The 20,165-nt window shown below is 39.8% G+C and overlaps 1 protein-coding gene across 1 annotated transcript; it reads left to right on the forward strand.

The window, feature by feature from the left end:
* The first annotated feature begins 5,794 nt into the window (after positions 1-5,794).
* LOC110511221 (cytochrome P450 2K4-like) lies at positions 5,795-19,725 on the forward strand. Its single transcript, XM_036941777.1, has 9 exons — positions 5,795-6,144; positions 9,003-9,165; positions 10,221-10,370; positions 10,569-10,729; positions 11,936-12,115; positions 15,575-15,716; positions 17,089-17,273; positions 18,289-18,430; positions 18,543-19,725. The coding sequence occupies exons 1-9, from the start codon at positions 5,941-5,943 to the stop codon at positions 18,728-18,730; spliced, it is 1,515 nt and encodes a 504-aa protein (XP_036797672.1). The 5' UTR covers positions 5,795-5,940; the 3' UTR covers positions 18,731-19,725.
* The last annotated feature ends 440 nt before the right edge of the window (positions 19,726-20,165 follow it).

Genomic DNA, 20,165 nt, shown 5'->3' on the forward strand with positions numbered 1-20,165 from the left:
TATTGTTTTATTTCTTTACTTACCTAACACCTTTCTTTCACTATTGGTTAGAGCCTGTAAGTAAGCATTTCACTGTAAGGTTTCACCTGTTGTATTCGGCGCACGTGACAAATACACTTTGATTTGATTAGTTTTTTATATTTTCTGGGTCAAAGTTTAGCTTTTTCAAAAGAGGCTTTATTACTGCCACTTTTAGTGAGTTTGGTACACATCTGGTGGATAGAGAGCCGTTTATTATGTTCAACATAGCAGGGCCAAGTACAGGAAGCAGCTCTTTCAGTAGTTTAGTTGGAATAGGGTCCAGTATGCAGCTTGAAGGTTTAGAGGCCATGATTATTTTCTTCAACGTGTCAAGGGATACAGTATTAAACAAGTTGAGTGTCTCTCTTTATCCTAGGTCCTAGCAGAGTTGTGCAGACTCAGGACAACTGAGCTTTGGAGGAATACACAGATTTAAGTGGTCCGTAATTTGCTTTCTAATGATCATGATCTTTTCGTCAAAGAAGTTCATGAATTTATCAATGCTGAAGTGAAAGCCATCCTCTCTTGGGGAATGCTGCTTTTAAGTTCGCTTCAGATCCACAACATTTATTCTTACGGGACAAAACTAGGTCCAGAGTATGACTGTGGCAGTGAGTAGGTCGGGAGACATGTTGGACAAAACCCACTGAGTCAATGATGGCTCAGAAAGCCTTTTGTAGTGGGTCTGTGGACTTTTCCATGTGAATATTAAAGTCACCAAAAATGTGAACATTATCTGCCATGACTACAAGGTCCGATAGGAATTCAGGGAACTCAGTGAGGAAAGCTGTATATGGCCCAGGAGGCCTGTAAACAGTACCTATAAAAAGTGATTGAGTAGGCTGCATAGATTTCATGACTAGAAGCTCAAAATATGAAAACGCAGTCTTTGTTTTTTGTAAATTGAAACTAGCTATCATAAATGTTAGCAACACCTCCGCCTTTGCTGGATGCGCGGGGGATATGGTCACTAGTGTAACCAGGAGGTGAGGCCTCATTTAATTCATCTCGGGCGAACATGCCTCTCATGATTAAGTTTAGTTTATTTACGGTAGTGCACGTTGCCGCAGGTTTTTGCGAACCTGCCCAGTGTATATCGGTCATACAAAACCCAGTGTATGTTGGTCATACAAAACCCTGTGGGAATAGTTAGCTCCCATTATTGATTAATTCTAAAAAAAAATTAACATCAAATCAAAGAACTTAAATCATTCCCCAAGAATCGAGAATATAGGCTACTGACCTTGTCGCCGACTGGGAAAAGCAATGTTTGTTGGATCTAGTCACCGTCCCTGTCGGTCTGGGGTGTACACCGGCCTGGTCTTTAACCTCAATTCAGAGGCCAGGTCTTAAATAACGGGACCAGACCCGCTCGTGCACGATTTTCGGCGTACGACCTTCAGATGACAGAGACGGGTATTTTAGATCCCGGTTCGAAGGACCAATTGTTACGGGAATTAAATTCCGATATGTTTTAATACCCAATTAAATTAAACACTCTGTCCACTCCTAAGAATTTGTATGACTATTATTTGCATAAAATGGACAGAGACCAGTCTCAAAACCAATCTGTAACGTTTATTCTCGAGAGTACTGAACACGATACAGTTTACCACAGGTTATAAACTGAAAATGACGTCATTAGTTTTCGAACTGTCCCATCTCTTCTCCCACCCTGGTACAAAGGCAGTATCTCAAGCCTTCCCACATCGTATCCGACCAATTTAATATAATTTATGACCAAGCCAAGGTCTCCCTGTGTAGATAAGCATTCTAGCCAGTCTGACGATAAGTTAATTAATTTCTACCAAGGAACAGACAGTCATTGTTCTAATTCTTGATTATATTTACACACATTATATTCAGTACTAGGATTAAAATAAAATTCATACATCTATACAGTAACATAATAGTATTCTGATTAGTCAGTCCTGATTGAAATGTATACATTATTGTCATTATTGATTATTGACTATTATTGATAGTCATTATTGATTAAAAAAAATAATAATCCCCTTTCCTGCTATAACAGTCCACTCTTCTGGGAAGGCTTTCCACTAGATGTTGGAACATTGCTGCAGGGACTTGCTTCCATTCAGCCAGAAGAGCATTAGTGAGGTCGGGCACTGATGTTGGGCGATTAGGCCTAGCTCACAGTCGGCATTCCAATTCATCCCAAAGGTGTTCGATGGGGTTGATGTCAGGGCTCTGTGCAGGTCAGTCAAGTTCTTCCACACCGATCTCGACAAACTGTTTCTGTATGGACCTCACTTTGTGCATGGGGGCATTGTCATGCTGAAACAGGACAGAGCCTTTCCCAAACCTGTGCCACAAAGTTGGAAGCACAGAATTATCTGAATGCCGAATGCTGTAGCGTTAAGATTTTCCTTCACTGGAACTAAGGAGCCAAGCCTGAACCATCAAAAACAGCCCCAGACCATTATTCCACTTCCACCAAACTTTACGGTTGGCACTATGCATTGGACAGGTAGCATTCACCTGTCATCCGCCAAATCCAGATTCATCAGTTGGACTGCCAGGGAGTGAAACGTGATTCATCAATACAGATAACGCGTTTCCACTGCTCCGGTCCAATGGCAGTGAGCCTTACACCACTCTAGCCTTGGCATTGCGCATGGTGATCTTAGGCTTGTGTGTGGGTACTCGGCCATGGAAACCCATTTCATGAAGCTCCTGATGGACAGTTATTGTGCTGACGTTGCTTCCAGAGGCAGTGTGGAACTTGGTAGTGAGTTGTTGCAACCGAGGACAGCGGATTTTACACGCTATGCACTCAGCGGTCCCGCTCTGTGAGCTTGTGTGGCCTACCACTTCGCAGCTGAGACGTTGTTGCTCCTAGGCCTTTCCACTTCACAATAACAGCACCTACAGTTGACCGGGGCAGCTCTGGCAGGGCAGACATTTCACAAACTGACTTGTTGGAAAGGTGGCATCCTATGACGGTGCCACGTTTACAGTCACTGAGCTCTTCAGTCAGAACCATTCTACTGTCAATGTTTGTTTATGGAGATTGCATGGCTGTGTTCTCGATTTTATTTCCCTGTAAGCAACGGGTGTGGCTGAAATAGCCAAATCCACAAATTTAAAGGCGTGTCCACATATTTTAGTATATATAGTGTATATACATTAAATCAAATAGCCTAGTACAAACACTAAAACTTTTCAAATCAAAAGGCTAATGCACAGAACAACGTGGACAGTCGGGTGCATCTCAAATTCAGTACCATTGGACAGCAAGATAATAAACTAAAGCACTGATCATCAGGAATGAGATCAGAATGAGTGCTAAGGCCTACATTTGAACACAACCGCGGAAGCTTCAGGTATTTGTGGTGCTAACGAACAGGGATGTAAACACATTTGTGCTCAGATTTTATGAAAAATAAGCTTTTTCTGCATACGGAACATTTCCGGCATCTTTTATTTCAGCTCATGAAACATGGGACCAACACTTTACATGTTGTGTTTATATTTTTGTTCATTATATTTACGATGCAAGTGTGGGTATTCAGACCTTGAGGGGAGTGTCCACAGAAACTACTTGACACGTTCTATAGATACTGATAAAGACAACTTGAAGTCAGTTTACTTTTGAGGTTAAAGAACACAAGTTATGTTTTGTGGATAAAATGTGTCAGAGGTTTCTTCTGTCAACAAACATTTATTTTTTAAACTGTAGCAAATGGAACACTATGTATTTGCCACTTCAACATTTATTAACAAATGCAATTGGAACACTTTGTATTTGCCACGTCAACATTTATTAACAAATGCAATGCTTGAGTCATGAAGTTCTCGGGAAGAATAATCTCTAGTCACTCAAAAGCCAGAGATGTGGATCTGATTACAAATTAAATGAAAAGCTGCCATACCTTTGTAGATTTGTCAGTAGCACCATGGGTAGTGAACCTCATTTGATCAATTTAAAGGAGAGATGAGACATACTAACCCATCGAGAGTGGGAGGTTGGGGAAGCAGATCTCCACCGAAATCCTTGAAAATCTTAAAAAAGAAATGACAAAACTTTTGGAGAGCAAATTAAATCGTGGGTCGACTTCTGGCTTAGACTACACATGATATACTTATATAGGACTATGATGAAAAAGCATTGTTTAATTGAAGTATCTGTATATGCAGGGCGAAGGTGACTTCTGTTAGTTATGCTTCCCTCTATTCAAGAAGAGGTTTTCAGACTTTTACAGAGATTGGAAATGTATTCTGTCTTTGGAATGTGTAAACTGACCTTTGTAACCTCGTGGCAGAAGGATTATTGGGATCCAGCCTCACCTGTTCTTTCTCCCACTGTCTGCACTGAAGATAGTTTTATGTTTCAAATATTTTTTATTGAACACACACAAGAATGGTGTATAGGTAGGTATACAAGACAGGTATACAATTCTTATCTAAACATAAAAGAGCAGACAGGAACAAGACCCAGAGTTCTGGGTGCAGAACAAATAATACAAAACACGACATACAGAACAAGGACACGTAGAAAGAAAGAGGGTAGATGTCACACCCCCCCCCCCCCCCTCCCAACAGCTTGCGTGGCAGGGCCAGCACATCTTGCCCAAAGGTAGATTAATATATTAAAATTTGAGAGTGCGTTGAGGCAAAATGGGAGGAAGAACTAGGGACTGACATTTCGGTGGCAGACTGGGAAGAGAGCTTGGAGTATATCCACACATGCTCCATTAACTCCAGACATCGTCTCATAGAATTCAAGGTATTACACAGATTACACTATTCCAAAACTAAACTGCATAGGATATTTCCTGATACATCCCCTACATGTGATAAATGTCAGGCTGCGCAGGGTACACTACTCCACTGCTTTGCCCTATGCTCTAGCTTGCATGGTTATTGGTGTGGAATTTTTGGGATTCTCTCTGAAGTTTTGGAGACTTCAATAGACCCAGACCCTCTTCTGATAATTCTGGGAGTGTCTGAGTCCCTAAACGGATTAACCAACCCCCAAAAACAACTAATCTCTTACGGTCTCATTTCGGCAAAAAAACGAATCTTGTTGTTTTGGAAAAGGAGGGAAGCGCCCTCTACCAAATTATGTCTCAGTGAATTGGCAAACACTGTACACTTAGAAAGAATTAGATATATTCTGAACAATAAATGATCAACATTTGATCAAATCTGGCAGCCTTTCCTCTCCTACTTGGACGAGTCGGCGCTGTGAATTTGTACTTATTAATGGCATCTGCACTGAAGATAGTTTTACCAGACCATTTACCTGATCATCATTGACTCGCACTAAACAAATAAAACATCAAATGTGGAACACCTTCAAGTGTCTAAAAAGTTCTTATATATGATTGGAGATGTAAATATATGTCAATCAGTAATTTATTATCTTTTTATATGATATTTACAGAGTTTTCAAAGAATATAGACAACAGAGGGGGATTTCTGAAGATCTTTAGTAACACAATCAAATCCCAAATATGATTAGATTTAACCTCATTCTATCTATGTAACCCTCACCATCCCTTTGGTGATGGAATAAAGTTTATGTGTTAATCTGGTCTATCAGTCTAATTCCATTTCACCGGGCGTATAAATGCCTTTCGATATATTACCTTTTTTGGACAGACCAGGACACAAATCATATGGAGAGTTTGTCAATGACCTGCAGGTGAGATCATGTGTTTCACAATTATATGTTGACAGACCTGCTGGAGTTGCATTGTTTAGCTCCTCCTCTGAGGTTGTACCCTCCCTCTTCTCATCTTGCTCAAATAGGGTGGTGTGGGGAGGTTATACAAATAGCATTCATTGGAGTTCTGTTGTCGTGGAAGTTCTCTGAGCACACACACTTGTTCCATAACGGAGCATTGGTGTGTTGTATTTTTAGCCCAGTATAAGGTGTATGAGCTCAGTCTGAAGATGTCTCTTATAGAAGGTCTTCTACAGACATCAAGCACAGTGACACTGCTGGGTACTGTGCTGTTTCTGCTGGTCCTCTACCTCCGCTCCTCTGGTTCCAGCTCTGAGGAACAGGGGAAGGAGCCTCCAGGACCCAGGCCGCTGCCCCTGCTTGGTAACATGCTCCAGCTGGACCTCAAGAAGCCCTACTGCACTCTCTGCGAGGTAAGATGAAGTCATCCGTTGCTTTCAGAACAAAACATGTTGAGGTTGACTTGATCTGTGAGATTTGATCTGTTTTTTGCTATTTCACCTGGTTTGAAAAGTTCAGTAAGCAAACTGATGAATGAACTCTGGCACATTGTACAGTGCCTTGCGAAAGTATTCGGCCCCCTTGAACTTTGCGACCTTTTGCCTCATTTCAGGCTTCAAACATAAAGATATAAAACTGTATTTTTTTTGTGAAGAATCAACAACAAGTGGGACACAATCATGAAGTGGAACGACATTTATTGGATATTTCAAACTTTTTTAACAAATCAAAAACTGAAAAATTGGGCGTGCAAAATTATTCAGCCCCTTTACTTTCAGTGCAGCAAACTCTCTCCAGAAGTTCAGTGAGGATCTCTGAATGATCCAATGTTGACCTAAATGACTAATGATGATAAATACAATCCACCTGTGTGTAATCAAGTCTCCGTATAAATGCACCTGCACTGTGATAGTCTCAGAGGTCCGTTAAAAGCGCAGAGAGCATCATGAAGAACAAGGAACACACCAGGCAGGTCCGAGATACTGTTGTGAAGAAGTTTAAAGCCGGATTTGGATACAAAAAGATTTCCCAAGCTTTAAACATCCCAAGGAGCACTGTGCAAGCGATAATATTGAAATGGAAGGAGTATCAGACCACTGCAAATCTACCAAGACCTGGCCGTCCCTCTAAACTTTCAGCTCATACAAGGAGAAGACTGATCAGAGATAGCCAAGAGGCCCATGATCACTCTGGATGAACTGCAGAGATCTACAGCTGAGGTGGGAGACTCTGTCCATAGGACAACAATCAGTCGTATATTGCACAAATCTGGCCTTTATGGAAGAGTGGCAAGAAGAAAGCCATTTCTTAAAGATATCCATAAAAAGTGTCATTTAAAGTTTGCCACAAGCCACCTGGGAGACACACCAAACATGTGGAAGAAGGTGCTCTGGTCAGATGAAACCAAAATTGAACTTTTTGGCAACAATGCAAAACGTTATGTTTGGCGTAAAAGCAACACAGCTGAACACACCATCCCCACTGTCAAACATGGTGGTGGCAGCATCATGGTTTGGGCCTGCTTTTCTTCAGCAGGGACAGGGAAGATGGTTAAAATTGATGGGAAGATGGATGGAGCCAAATACAGGACCATTCTGGAAGAAAACCTGATGGAATCTGCAAAAGACCTGAGACTGGGACGGAGATTTGTCTTCCAACAAGACAATGATCCAAAACATAAAGCAAAATCTACAATGGAATGGTTCAAAAATAAACATATCCAGGTGTTAGAATGGCCAAGTCAAAGTCCAGAATCCAATCGAGAATCTGTGGAAAGAACTGAAAACTGCTGTTCACAAATGCTCTCCATCCCACCTCACTGAGCTCGAGCTGTTTTGCAAGGAGGAATGGGAAAGAATTTCAGTCTCTCGATGTGCAAAACTGATAGAGACATACCCCAAGCGACTTACAGCTGTAATCGCAGCAAAAGGTGGCGCTACAAAGTATTAACTTAAGGGGGCTGAATAATTTTGCACGCCCAATTTTTCAGTTTTTGATTTGTTAAAAAAGTTTGAAATATCCAATAAATGTCGTTCCACTTCATGATTGTGTCCCACTTGTTGTTGATCCTTCACATAAAAATACAGTTTTATATCTTTATGTTTGAAGCCTGAAATGTGGCAAAAGGTCGCAAAGTTCAAGGGGGCCGAATACTTTCGCAAGGCACTGTATATGCTTTTAGCTGGTTAATGTTGTTTAGTGTTCTATTCTGTAGTGTATTTCAATAGATATGTCCTGCCCAAGTAGCCTGGTCCCAGATCTGTTTTTTGTTGGGAACCAGGCTATGGACAAAATACTTTGTGACAGTGACCAATGTGTTGCAAGGAAAGAGATGAGGTCACTTTAGAATATTGAAAGTAAAGGGGGATACCTGGTCATTTGTACAACTGAACTCATTCAACTGAAATGTGTCTTCCGCATTTAACACAACCCCTCTGAATCGGAGGTGCGGGGTCTGCCATAATCAACATCCACGTCTTCGGCGCCCGAGATGTACCCTTGGAATATTCCTTCAGGGATCTTGTTATAACAGACCTGGGTTCAAGTACATAGTGTACTTAAGTATTTGATATTTTTGTGTTTGAGTATTTTGTAATACACAGCCAAAAACAACTACATCAAATAAAACAACAAGTAGTTGTAAATACATGCCACTTGTAACATAGGTGCAGTTAATGACCGGTGTTAATGACATGACCAGACTTCTGACATGGAAACATAAACAATACTATCTGATGACGGATAACAGAAGAGTGCTTTTTAAAGGGTAGGTAATCAAGGGAGTAATGAAGTCCAGGTGTGACTGATGAGTCAAAGGTGTGCATAATGATGGTTGCCAGGTGTGCATAATGATAGGTTGCCAGGTGTGCATAATGATGGGTTACCATGTGTGCATAATGATGGGTTGCCAGGTGTGCATAATGATGGGTTTCCAGGTGTGCATAATGATGGGTTACCATGTGTGCATAATGATGGGTTGCCAGGTGTGCATAATGATGGGTTTCCAGGTGTGCATAATGATGGTTGCCAGGACCAGTGGTTAGTAGACCGGTGACATTGGGAGCGGGAGCTTGACACCAATACTTTCTAAATGTACTCTGGTATTTGAACCTAGGTCTGACATCAACTGTAAACCACTGTCTTCATGCTTTTTCTTGACTGATACATGTTAAACAAGCTGTATGTGGTGTCCAGTTATGTGCTTAGTCATATAATATTACGAGACATAACTGAGTCTATGGTGTACTTTATGTCAACTTTATCTGTCCAGCTCTCCAAGAAATATGGTTCCATCTTCACGGTTCACTTTGGACCCAAGAAAGTGGTTGTTCTGGCAGGATACAAGACGGTCAAGCAGGCGCTGGTCAACCAGGCAGAGGACTTTGGGGACAGGGACATCACACCTGCGTTCTATGATTTCAACCAAGGACATGGTAATGATATTTTACTCTTCTGCTGGCTATGTCCCATTCTTAAAGGGATAGTTCACCCAAATTACAACCTGTCTTATTGATTTCCTTAATCTGTAAGCAGTCTATGAACAAGCTAAACAGTAATCCATGTGTTTGTTCTCCAATGTATGTGTTGGCCACATATGAGCATAGGATGAGTCAACAACATTGTGGGTATAAGTTAACAAATTATGAAGTTTTAAAAGTGAGATTTTCACCTAACAGTTACTTTAAATAAACGTTATTGAGCTACACAATCAATTTCAGACACGTTGAGATGAGTTGGAAATTAAATGCATTACAATCTGTTGAAAGTCTTATTCTAGCCTGGTGGAACAAGTCTGATTGCTGCATTCACCGTTCTGTTTTGCTGCATGTATATCAGCCTGCCCTTTATCCAATAGATTGGCGTTTGGAATAAGCCAGAACATGTCTGGTCCAATCAGTGCCCTCGCAGAAACAGTGGTTGGGTTTAACAACCAATGTTGCCAAATACTGTGTTGAAAGTGATCCAATAGCTGACAATTTCATTTTTAATAATACCACTCATTTCTGACATTTGAGACTAGAATGGTGAATGCAGAGATCAGACTAGAATGGTGAATGCAGAGATCAGACTAGAATGCTGAAGGCAGAAATCAGGCTGTCATCCTCTGCTTATAATATAAATGTCTAAAATAGTTACAGATGATCATGACCAGAAAGGATGCAGAGATTCCTTGGCAGATTATTTATATATATATATATATATATATATGTATATATGTATGTATATATGTATGTATATATATATATATATATATATATATATGTATGTATGTATATATGAATATATGTGTATATGTATGTATGTATATGTATGTATGTGTATATATATATATATGTATATATATATGTATATATATATACATATATATATATATATATATATGTATATGTGTGTGTACATAATCATTATTAAATGGCATATTATAGTAAAAATTATTGATTAATATTACACTTTGAATTGTCATGGAAACAAACTACATTCTTTACAGGGATTCTGTTTACCAATGGAGACTCATGGAAAGAGATGAGGCGCTTTGCCCTGACAAACCTTAGAGACTTTGGGATGGGCAAGAAAGGGAGTGAGGAGAAAATCTTAGAGGAAGTCCCCTACCTGATCGAAGTGTTGGAAAAACATGAGGGTAAGAGAATCAGTATCTTTTCACTAGTAGTAGAAGTAGTATGATGTATTTATAGGGGATGCCTAGGCTTAATTGCCTGGTTAAAAATCAGGCTATTTTAAACCACATTATTAGTAAATAGCTAATTGGCTTGCTAAATGATCGTGTGGGTTCTGGAAAGCTTATTTTGTAATTAATTAGATGTTTTGTCTATTACAGGTAAGGCATTTGACACCACCCAGTCTGTGCATCATGCCGTCTCCAACATAATCTCTGCCATTGTCTACGGCAGCAGGTTTGAATACACTGACCCCCTATTCACAGGCATGGTGGACAGGGTCAATGAGAATGTTCACCTTATAGGTTCTGCATCAATTCAGGTAGTCTGCTTATTTAGACCATTTTGTTTTTACTGTATTTTCTGAGAAAATAATGTCTGTCTCAGTGCAATCAATAAAACAAGGAAACAGACGCCTGTTATGAATTCTTGCAAATTAGAATGTACTTACTCAGTTATACTTTACTTGATGTGCCAGTAAACTTATTATAAACCATTATTGTACCGTTTATAACCCATTACTATGCTGCTTATAAATCATTATATACAATATTCATGATGTATAACATATCAAATAAAATCCTCATAGCCCAGTCCAAGCTCTTTGTCCTGGCACACCAATGGTGGATCCAGCTTCCCCTGAAGCTAGGACAGCAGAGTCCCTGCCCATCTTCCGAAAGCCCCTGAAACTCTACCTCCTCAAAAAGTATCTTAAAATAAAACTCTCGCCCCCACCCCCCCAAAAAAGTTCCTGAACAACAGGTTTCTAGCTCTGACTTTGCTGACTTTTTCCTCAAAACTACTTTGAGAAAAGTGCACTTACTATGCCTGTGACATGTGATTGTCCCACCAAGCTATCTTAAGATGAATGCACTAACTGTGAATCGCTCTGGATAAGAGCGTCTGCTAAATTGCTAAAATATTTTGTACAATTAATTATATCATTGTAATTATTATATATAATATGGTTACATAATAACTAGTGATGGGCACCGATATACAAAATTATATCACTATCAGTACCATTTTTGTGATTCCATATCGTATCGGTTTGCATAAAATATATTGCACCTGTGCATGTTCACTTTTCTGTTCACTTCCATGGCTCTTTGAAGTTCAGACAACTGTTAGCAGATTGTCCGTTGGGCCAGGCGTGAATATTCTGGTATTTTAATATTGTATTCATACTGGTTAGTTAGGGAGGCCTATATTATAGGACCATCAACAGGCAATTAATGAAATATGCTAAATTGAGAGCCTGTGAGGTCTGTTAGAGTTTTGTGTATGCAGGAAAAGTATGTTGTAAATTGTGTTCTTTTTACAGAATAGTAAAAATAATAAACTGACATTACAATATGCCTTGCTCATATCGATATCAAATAATATTGAATATCACTATTGGTGCTCACAACTAATAATTACATATTTATGTGCATCACATTTGTATTTAATTATCTAATCATAGTTGTGGTGTGTTATAATTAATATAATATTGTTTTTTGTGTATTCTACCTGAATCTCTGTGTAGATGTACAACATGTTTCCCTGGTTGGGTCCGTGGATAAACAACCTGACACGTCTGAAAAAGAATGTTGCTGATTTGAAGATGGAGGTGATAGAGCTGGTGAGGGGCCTGAAGGAGACTCTGAACCCTCACATGTGTAGAGGCTTTGTGGACTCGTTCCTCGTCCGAAAGCAAACCCTGGAGGTATAAAGACTTCATGCAGAATCTGCATCTCACTCATTCATAGCAATTAATATTGCTCAGTATGACTATACAGAATAGAATGAATCAATAAGGTCCGAGGGGGTGTGGTATATGATCAATTTACCACAGCTAAGTGCAGTGCCTGTATACAGTCCTTGTATATTGGCCAAATTCCACAAAACCCAGAGGTGCCTTGCTGGTGTTATAAACTTGTTACCAACATAATTAGAACAGTAAATAAGTAATTTTGCGCCACAATAGTGGTATATTGTCTAAGTTACCAAGACATTCGGATAATCAGTATCCAGGAACCAAACTGCCGGGTTTATAGTACTTATTACACCACCTTGTGGTTCACTTTACTGCTGAAAAACACAACTAACTTCAGTTGTCCAACACTAACATCCCACTGGGCACAGAAGTCAATTCAACATCTATTCGACGTTGATTCAACATAATTTAATTAAAATGACGTGGAAACAATGTTGATTCAACCAGTTTGACTGAATGCCAGCTGAGGGAGGATCTAACTAGTTCTCTGTATCAGTAGAATCACATGTAAACTCAGACTCAAACACTAAAACAGTTCCTCAAGCAGATTTAAAAGAATGTGTTGATTATCTGTTTTGTTTGCTTTTTTGTCATTTTTCCATATTATTTCTATCTCTGATAAGCTACACAGGAAATGGCAAAAAAATAGCCCATATTATATTAACCATATAATTTTTTGGTACATTTGGATAGAAAACACTCTAAAGTTTCTAAAACTGTTCAAATTATGTCTGTGTATAACAGAACTGATATGGTAGGCGACCCCGAGGACAAACCATCCCAAAAAAAATACATTCAGCCTACCACTATTTTCAATGGCTATCACTTTTAATATAAGTCCTCCCAGATTGCAGTTCCTAGGGCTTCCACTAGATGTCAACAGTCTTTAGAAAGAGTTTCATGCTGGGTTTTTGGAAAAATTAGCCAGAAATTGTATTTTTTCTAGGTGACTCCCATTTGGCTTTAGTGTTTCCAAGCGTGTGGAAGAGAGCGCGTTCTTTGGTATTTTTCTCCGGTAAAGACAATAACGATTCTCCGTCTAAAATGTTATTGTCTATTTACGTATTAGGGTACCTAAGGTTTGATTATAAACATTGTTTGCCTTGTTTGGAAAAGTTTATTATTAATGTTTGGGATTAATTTTGTATGCATTTTGAACGAGGGAAACTGGATGAATTATTGACTTTAGCGTGCCAGCTAAACCGAGTTTTTCTTGATATAAAGGACATTATCGAACAAAAGGACCATTTGTGATGTAACTACCGTCCCACCTGCCCTTAAGAAGTTAACATATGTAGCCTTAGAAAGGTTAATACAATTAATAACTTGCTAACATCAGATATATATTCATATATTAGCCATTTATGAGACTCACGTCGATAATTCATTTGATACATCATTAGCAATACAATGATATAACATCTACAGAAGACACAGGAATGCGTATGGGGGAGTTGTTGCTGTACATATTCAGAACCATATCCCTGTAATGCTTAGAGAGGATCTTGTGTTATTGAAGTGTTGTGGTTGCAGGTTCACCTGCCTCCTCTAAAGCCTATTTTAGTGTAGCTACTATAGGCCACCGAGTTCTAAAGGTCAGTATCCAGAGAATGTGTGTGAAATTCTTGATGGGGGCTCCTGAGTGGCGCAGAGTTCTAAGGCACTGCATCTCAGTGCTAGAGGCATCACTACAGACCCTGGTTCGATTCCAGGCTGTTTCACAACTGGCCTTGATTGGAGTCCCATAGGGCGACGTACAATTGGGCCAGCATTGTTAGGGTTTGGCCGGGGTACTAATAATAAATAATAAAAGATGGGACTAAAATAGTGTGTGATCATACAAATTATTTTCAAATTAAATTATATTTGTAACATGCCGAATACAACCGGTGTAGACCTTACAGTGAAATGCGTACTTACAAGCCCTTAATCAATAATGCAGTTTTAAGAAAAATAAAAAATATAAAACATTTTGCTGTGACTCTTATGTGGATTATGTTAAAAAATATTTGTTGGTCTGATGTGATTAATAAGGAGCATCCAGACGCTGCACTTGATGCATTTTATGAAATTGCTTCTTCTAGTTATTGATAAACATGTACATTTTTTAGAAATGGCTCCGTGGATTGATGAGGAATTTAATAACTGTATAGTTGATAGATATGGGGCAAAAGGAGTGGCTAATAAGTCTGGCTGCACATCTGACTGGCTGAAGGTGAGGTGAAGAAATTATTGTCGATCAATAATGGCAAACCTCCTGGCATTGACAACTGTCATGTCTTTAATCTGACCCCAGAGAAGTGTTTGTCCTCAGGCCTGGTTCTAACAGCCAACCTGTCAGCTTACTGGCAGCTCTTTGCAAACTGTTGGAAAAAATGGTGTTTGACCAAATACAATGCTATTTCTCTGTAAACAAATTAAGACTTTCAGAATGCTTATAGAGAAGGGCACTGAACATGCACTGGCACAGATGACTGATGATTGGTTTAAATAGATTTATAATAAAAAGATTTCAGTGCAGCCTTTAATATTAGTGACCATAACGTGTTGAAAAATCCTATGTGTCATGGCTTTTCAACCTCTGCCATATTGTGGATTCAGAACTATCTATCTAATAGAACCCAAGGGATTTTCCTTAATGGAAGCTTCTCTAATGTTAAACATGCAAAGTGTGGTGTACCTCATGGCAGCTCTCTTGGCCCTCTACTCTTTTCTATTTTTACCAATGACCTGCCACTGGCATTAAACAGAGCCTGTGTGTCCATGTATGCTGATGATTCAACCCGTCAGCAATCACAGCTAGTGAAATCACTGCAACACTAAACAAAGAGTTGCAGTCAGTTTGAGAATGGGTGGCCAGTAATAAACTGGTCCTGAACATCTCCAAAACTAAGCATTGTATTGATACAAATCATTCCCTAAGTTCTGGACCTCAGCTGAATCTGGTAATCAATGGTGTGGCTGTTGAGGATATTAAATTCCTTGGTGTTACTTTAGATTGTAAACGCTCATGGTCAGAACATATTGATTCAATGATTGTAAAGATTTGAAGAGGACTGTCCATGATAAATAGATGCTCTGCTTTTTTTCAATCAAATGTATTTATAAAGCCCTTCTTACATCAGCTGATGTCAAAGTGCTGTAAAGAAACCTAGCCTAAAACAGCAAGCAATGCAGGTGTAGAAGCACCACTCTCCACAAAGCAAGCTCTAGTTTGATCTTATCTTAATTATTGTCCAGTCAAAAGAAGGGGCAACTTAATCTGCCCAGAACAGCATGACACATTTATCTCTTCATTGTAATCAGAGGGCTAATATCAATACTATGCATGCCAGTTTCTCTTGGCTAAGAGTTGAGGAAAGACTGACTGTACATAACTCATGTCATCTGAGGGTCTGTTTCTGTTAGGAATCTGGCAAAATGGATTCTTTCTACCATGACGACAACCTGCTATTTAGTATTGGTAACCTGTTTGGTGCTGGTACCGACACCACCGGGTCAACACTGCGCTGGGGTCTGCTGCTAATGGCCAAGTACCCCCATATACAGGGTAAGGATTTATATAAACACAAACACATGAACGCACACACACACCACAGGAGGCTGCTGTGGAGTGGAGTGGTATCAAAAATATGGAAACCATGTGATCCGATTCCATTCCAGCCATTATGAGCCCGTCCTCCCCAATTAATGTGCCACCTGTGACACACAGACATGAAACAGTAAAGCACTCATAGTGTTACAAGTTATAAACATTGGCAAAGACCCAGATTGAAGAATATATTATGAAACTAGACAAGGATGGCTTGGTTAATGAAGGTTAAACGTTAACTGAGGAACAGTCTCAAATTGTTGGTGCATGGACTCTAGAAGGTTTCGAAAGCATTCCAGAGATGCTGGCCCATGTTGAATCCAATGCTTTTGACAGTTGTCAAGTTAGCTGGATGTCCTTTGGGCAGTGGACCATTCTTAATACACACTGGAAACTGTTGTGTGAAAAACCCAGCTGCGTTGCAGTTCTTGACACAGACCGATGCGCTTGGCACCTTCACCATACCCCATTCAAAGGCACTTAAATCTTTTGTCTTGCCCATTCACCCTCTGAATGGCACACATACACAATCCATGTTGCAAGACCCACTGGTTGAAACTTATTTATAAAACCCTCAAGCCTCACTCCCCCCTCTCTGAGACTGCAGCCGTCATCCTCCATCCTCCCCCCTCTCACTACTGCAGCCGTCATCCTCCACATACAACACCCATTCTGCCAGTCACATTCTGTTAAAGGTCCCCAAAGCGCATACATTCCTGGGTCGATCATCTTTTCAGTTCGCTGCAGCTAGCTGCAACTGGAACGAGCTGCAACAAACACTCAAACTGGACAGTTTTATCGCAATCTCTTCATTCAAAGACTCAATCATGGACTGTCTTACTGACAGTGGCTGCTCTGCATGATGTGTTGTTGTCTCTACCTTGCCCTTTGTGCTGTTGTCTGCCCAATAATGTTAGTACCATGTTGTGCTGCTACCATGCTGTGTTGTCTTAGGTCTCTCTTTATGTAATGTTGTTTTCTCTCGTCGTGGTGTTTGTTGTCCTGTATTTATTTTTTACTCATTTTTAATCCCAGTCCCTGTCCCTTCAGGAGGCCTTTTGGTAGGCCGTCATTGTAAATAAGAATTTGTTCTTAACTGACTTGCCTGGTTAAATGAAGTCTAAATTGTATTCAGGCTTAACTCCATTGTTAACCTGTCTCCTCCCCTTCATTAACAATGATTTAAGTGGATTTAACAAGAGACAGTAAGAGATCATAGCTTTCACCTGGTCAGTCTGTCATGGAAAGAAGAGCAGGTGTTCTTAATGTTTTGTCTACTCAGTGTACATTTCACTGTATTAACTCCAACCCTCCCTCCTTTCTGTCTCAGATCAGGTCCAGGAGGAGATCAGCAGGGTTATAGGAAGTCGTCAAACCTTGGTAGAGGACAGGAAGAACCTGCCCTACACTGATGCAGTGATCCATGAGACCCAGAGACTGGCCAACATTGCACCCATGGCCGTCCCTCACACCACCAGCCGAGATGTCACCTTCCAGGGATATTTCATCAAAAAGGTCAGATACCTGGATATCCAAATCTCTGTGTTTATTTTGTGACCAACTTCAAATTGTCTTTTTTCCTGAAGCGAAGTTACAGGTTCAAAAAACAATAAAAGAAATGCATATAAAGAGAAGCCCAATCCATTCCCCCCTTCAGTCCCTATCCAACCCCGCATCCTCCTTCCCCACCTGGAAACCATGTCTCCCACCCCGCCTGTATAAATTGATGGTTGGGATTACAGGATGCCAAGGTCATATTTTTCTATTGTAACATGTGAGCTGGGAGTCGGCAAGCAAGTTTAGGGAGTTAATCAATAAACGAAACATAATACAAAACAAGAACGAACAACGCACAGACATGAAACTGAAACAGAAACAATAACGCCTGGGAAGGAACCAAAGGGAGTAATATATGGAAGGTAATCAGGCAGGTGATGGTGTCCAGGTGAGTCTGAGGTGCTGGTGTGCGTAATGATGGTGACAGGTTTGTGTGTATAATAATGAGCAGCCTGGTGACCTAGTGCGCCGGAGAGGGAGTATACGTGACATCTATATTCTGTTCCAGTTAAATGATTGTTCCGATTGAGTTAGATCTGTGGACCATACTGTTTAAATGGCTAGCTCAGAATATGAGCTTTCCAAAAGTTGTTTATATATTATAGAGATCAGTCCTTTTGGGAACCTAGATCATGTATTTATAAATCCATCACTGGAAGGTTTGGTAGTTGGGTTTCCCAAGAGACTCTGTAGACCAGCATATCTGACTTTAGTTGTAAATATAGAAAAAAAGGAGTTGTATGTATCTTTCAAATCTTGGAATGTTCTCAAACCATAACTGTCTATGATATCGGTAAGGATTCCACATTTGGGGGATGCAAAAAGACGGCACAACACGTTATTGTGAAATATTGGAGTATGGGCATGCCATATGTATATATTTCTGCCTGAAGTTGCAATCCATTCCTATTAAACAAAGTTTCATCACCTTTACTCTGAAAATAAGGGGTTCTATGCTTCACCCTTACTGCAGGGGACATCTGTGATTCCTCTACTGATGTCGGTCCTACAGGATGATAACGAATGGGAGAGCCCCAACACCTTTAACCCCTCACATTTTCTGGATGAGCAGGGAGGATTTGTCAAGAGGGACGCCTTCATGGCCTTCTCTGCAGGTAGATTAACTTCATTATATAACAAATTATTTAATTGCAAGAAGTAGATCAATTCAGGTTGCCTTGTGGACAGACTTCATGCTATTTTCTGTATATTTGGTCTCTCTCGCAGGTCGTAGGGTGTGTCTTGGGGAGGGTCTGGCCAGGATGGAGCTCTTCCTCTTCTTCACCTCCCTCCTGCAGCGCTTTCGTTTCTCTCCTCCTCCTGGAGTAACAGAGGATGATCTGGACCTCACACCATCCGTGGGGTTCACCCTCCACCCTTCACCTCACCAGCTGTGTGCTGTGAGCCGGGTCTGAGATTTGAACATGAAAATATTGGTGGGGCAAAAACTCAATCAAAAAAGCTAAAATGCATCGAAACCACTACACATTAAATGTACCATTATAATAAATAATCCCAGAAATGAGTTTGCGCGACACACAAACATTATTATATTTAGTTTATGATCGGTTCATAGGCACCTTCCAATATCTTTTACATTTAATTACACTGAAGACTACGGTAGTGGAACATATTTTTATAGAGTGAAGTCTATTTTACTTCATTTTCAGCATCGGTCTGCAGTATTGCTAAGTATTGCTAAGAGTATTGGGACGCAGTCCAACACGTTCTGAGGGTAGTTGCATCCGCCTGTCTGCTTTTTTGACAACACCCCTTTTTGATTTGAACGAAACCTTCCACACATATTTGCCAATTGTAAAAGTGCTCAGAAAGTGACTTATTAAATAAATATTTTTGTTCTCAAGAAATTTGACGACCTGGTTGTCGATAAACCAAAATACAAATGTATTTGTTGCTGGTATGTACTGCCCCCCTGCTGCCATCGCGGATGCTATTGGTGCTATACTTTGAATGTTTAATACCTGTTCTGTCCTCGGAGTTGGTCATTTTAGGGGATTTGAATCTGGATTAGCTATCCCTGGCTGCAGATCAATTTACGTTTATATGCATAGATTTGTATCTTACTCAATTGATCTCAAAACCCATGTGGCCCTGTTAACTCTTCATTGATTGAGTTAATTCTTACTAATAACCCCCATAAATATTTGTGTAGTGGAGTATTTGCATATGATCTCAGTGATAATTGTCCCATAGGATGTATTAGAGATACTACACGGCAAAATATTAATCATGGTTTAATTAAGAATATATATTTTTTAAATGTTTCTGCTGAAGGGTTTTTACATAACATGTTCTACTCTGATAAAACCACTGTCTCCTGTTATCCTGACCATGAGTTTGCTCTAGAAAAGGTCTCCTCAATAAATAAATATATACACTACCGCTCAAACGTTTGGGGTCACTTAGAAATGTCCTTGTTTTTGAAAGAAAAGCTCATTTTTGTCCATTAAAATAACATCAAATTAATCAGAAATACAGTGTAGACATTAATGTTGTAAATGACTGTTGTAGCTGGATTTTTTATGGAATATCTACGTAGGCCCATTATCAGCAACCATCACTCCTGTGATCCAATGCCATGTGTTAGCTAATCCAAGTTTATACTTTTAAAAGGCTAATTGATCATTAGAAAACCCTTTTGCAATTGTTAGCACAACTGAAAACTGCTGTACTGATTAAAGAAGCAATAGAACTGGTCTTCTTTAAACTAGTTGAGTATCTGGAGCATCAGCATTTGTGGGTTCGATTACAGCCTCAAAATAGACAAACAAACACCTTTCTTCTGAAACTTGTCAATCTATTCTTGTCCTGAGAAATGAAGGCTATTCC

Source organism: Oncorhynchus mykiss, chromosome 13, assembly GCF_013265735.2.
Source record: "Oncorhynchus mykiss isolate Arlee chromosome 13, USDA_OmykA_1.1, whole genome shotgun sequence".
Taxonomy (NCBI): Eukaryota; Metazoa; Chordata; class Actinopteri; order Salmoniformes; family Salmonidae; genus Oncorhynchus; species Oncorhynchus mykiss.

What these genes read in the sequence shown, in the direction of transcription:
- LOC110511221 (XM_036941777.1), top strand. Translation starts at nt 5,941, where the DNA reads ATGTCTCTTATAGAAGGTCTTCTACAGACATCAAGCACAGTGACACTG. An exon ending in TAGGTTCTGCATCAATTCAG is followed by an intron (nt 10,730 to 11,935) that starts GTAGTCTGCTTA and finishes ATCTCTGTGTAG; the next exon opens with ATGTACAACATGTTTCCCTG. An exon ending in CTTCATGGCCTTCTCTGCAG is followed by an intron (nt 18,431 to 18,542) that starts GTAGATTAACTT and finishes TCTCTCTCGCAG; the next exon opens with GTCGTAGGGTGTGTCTTGGG.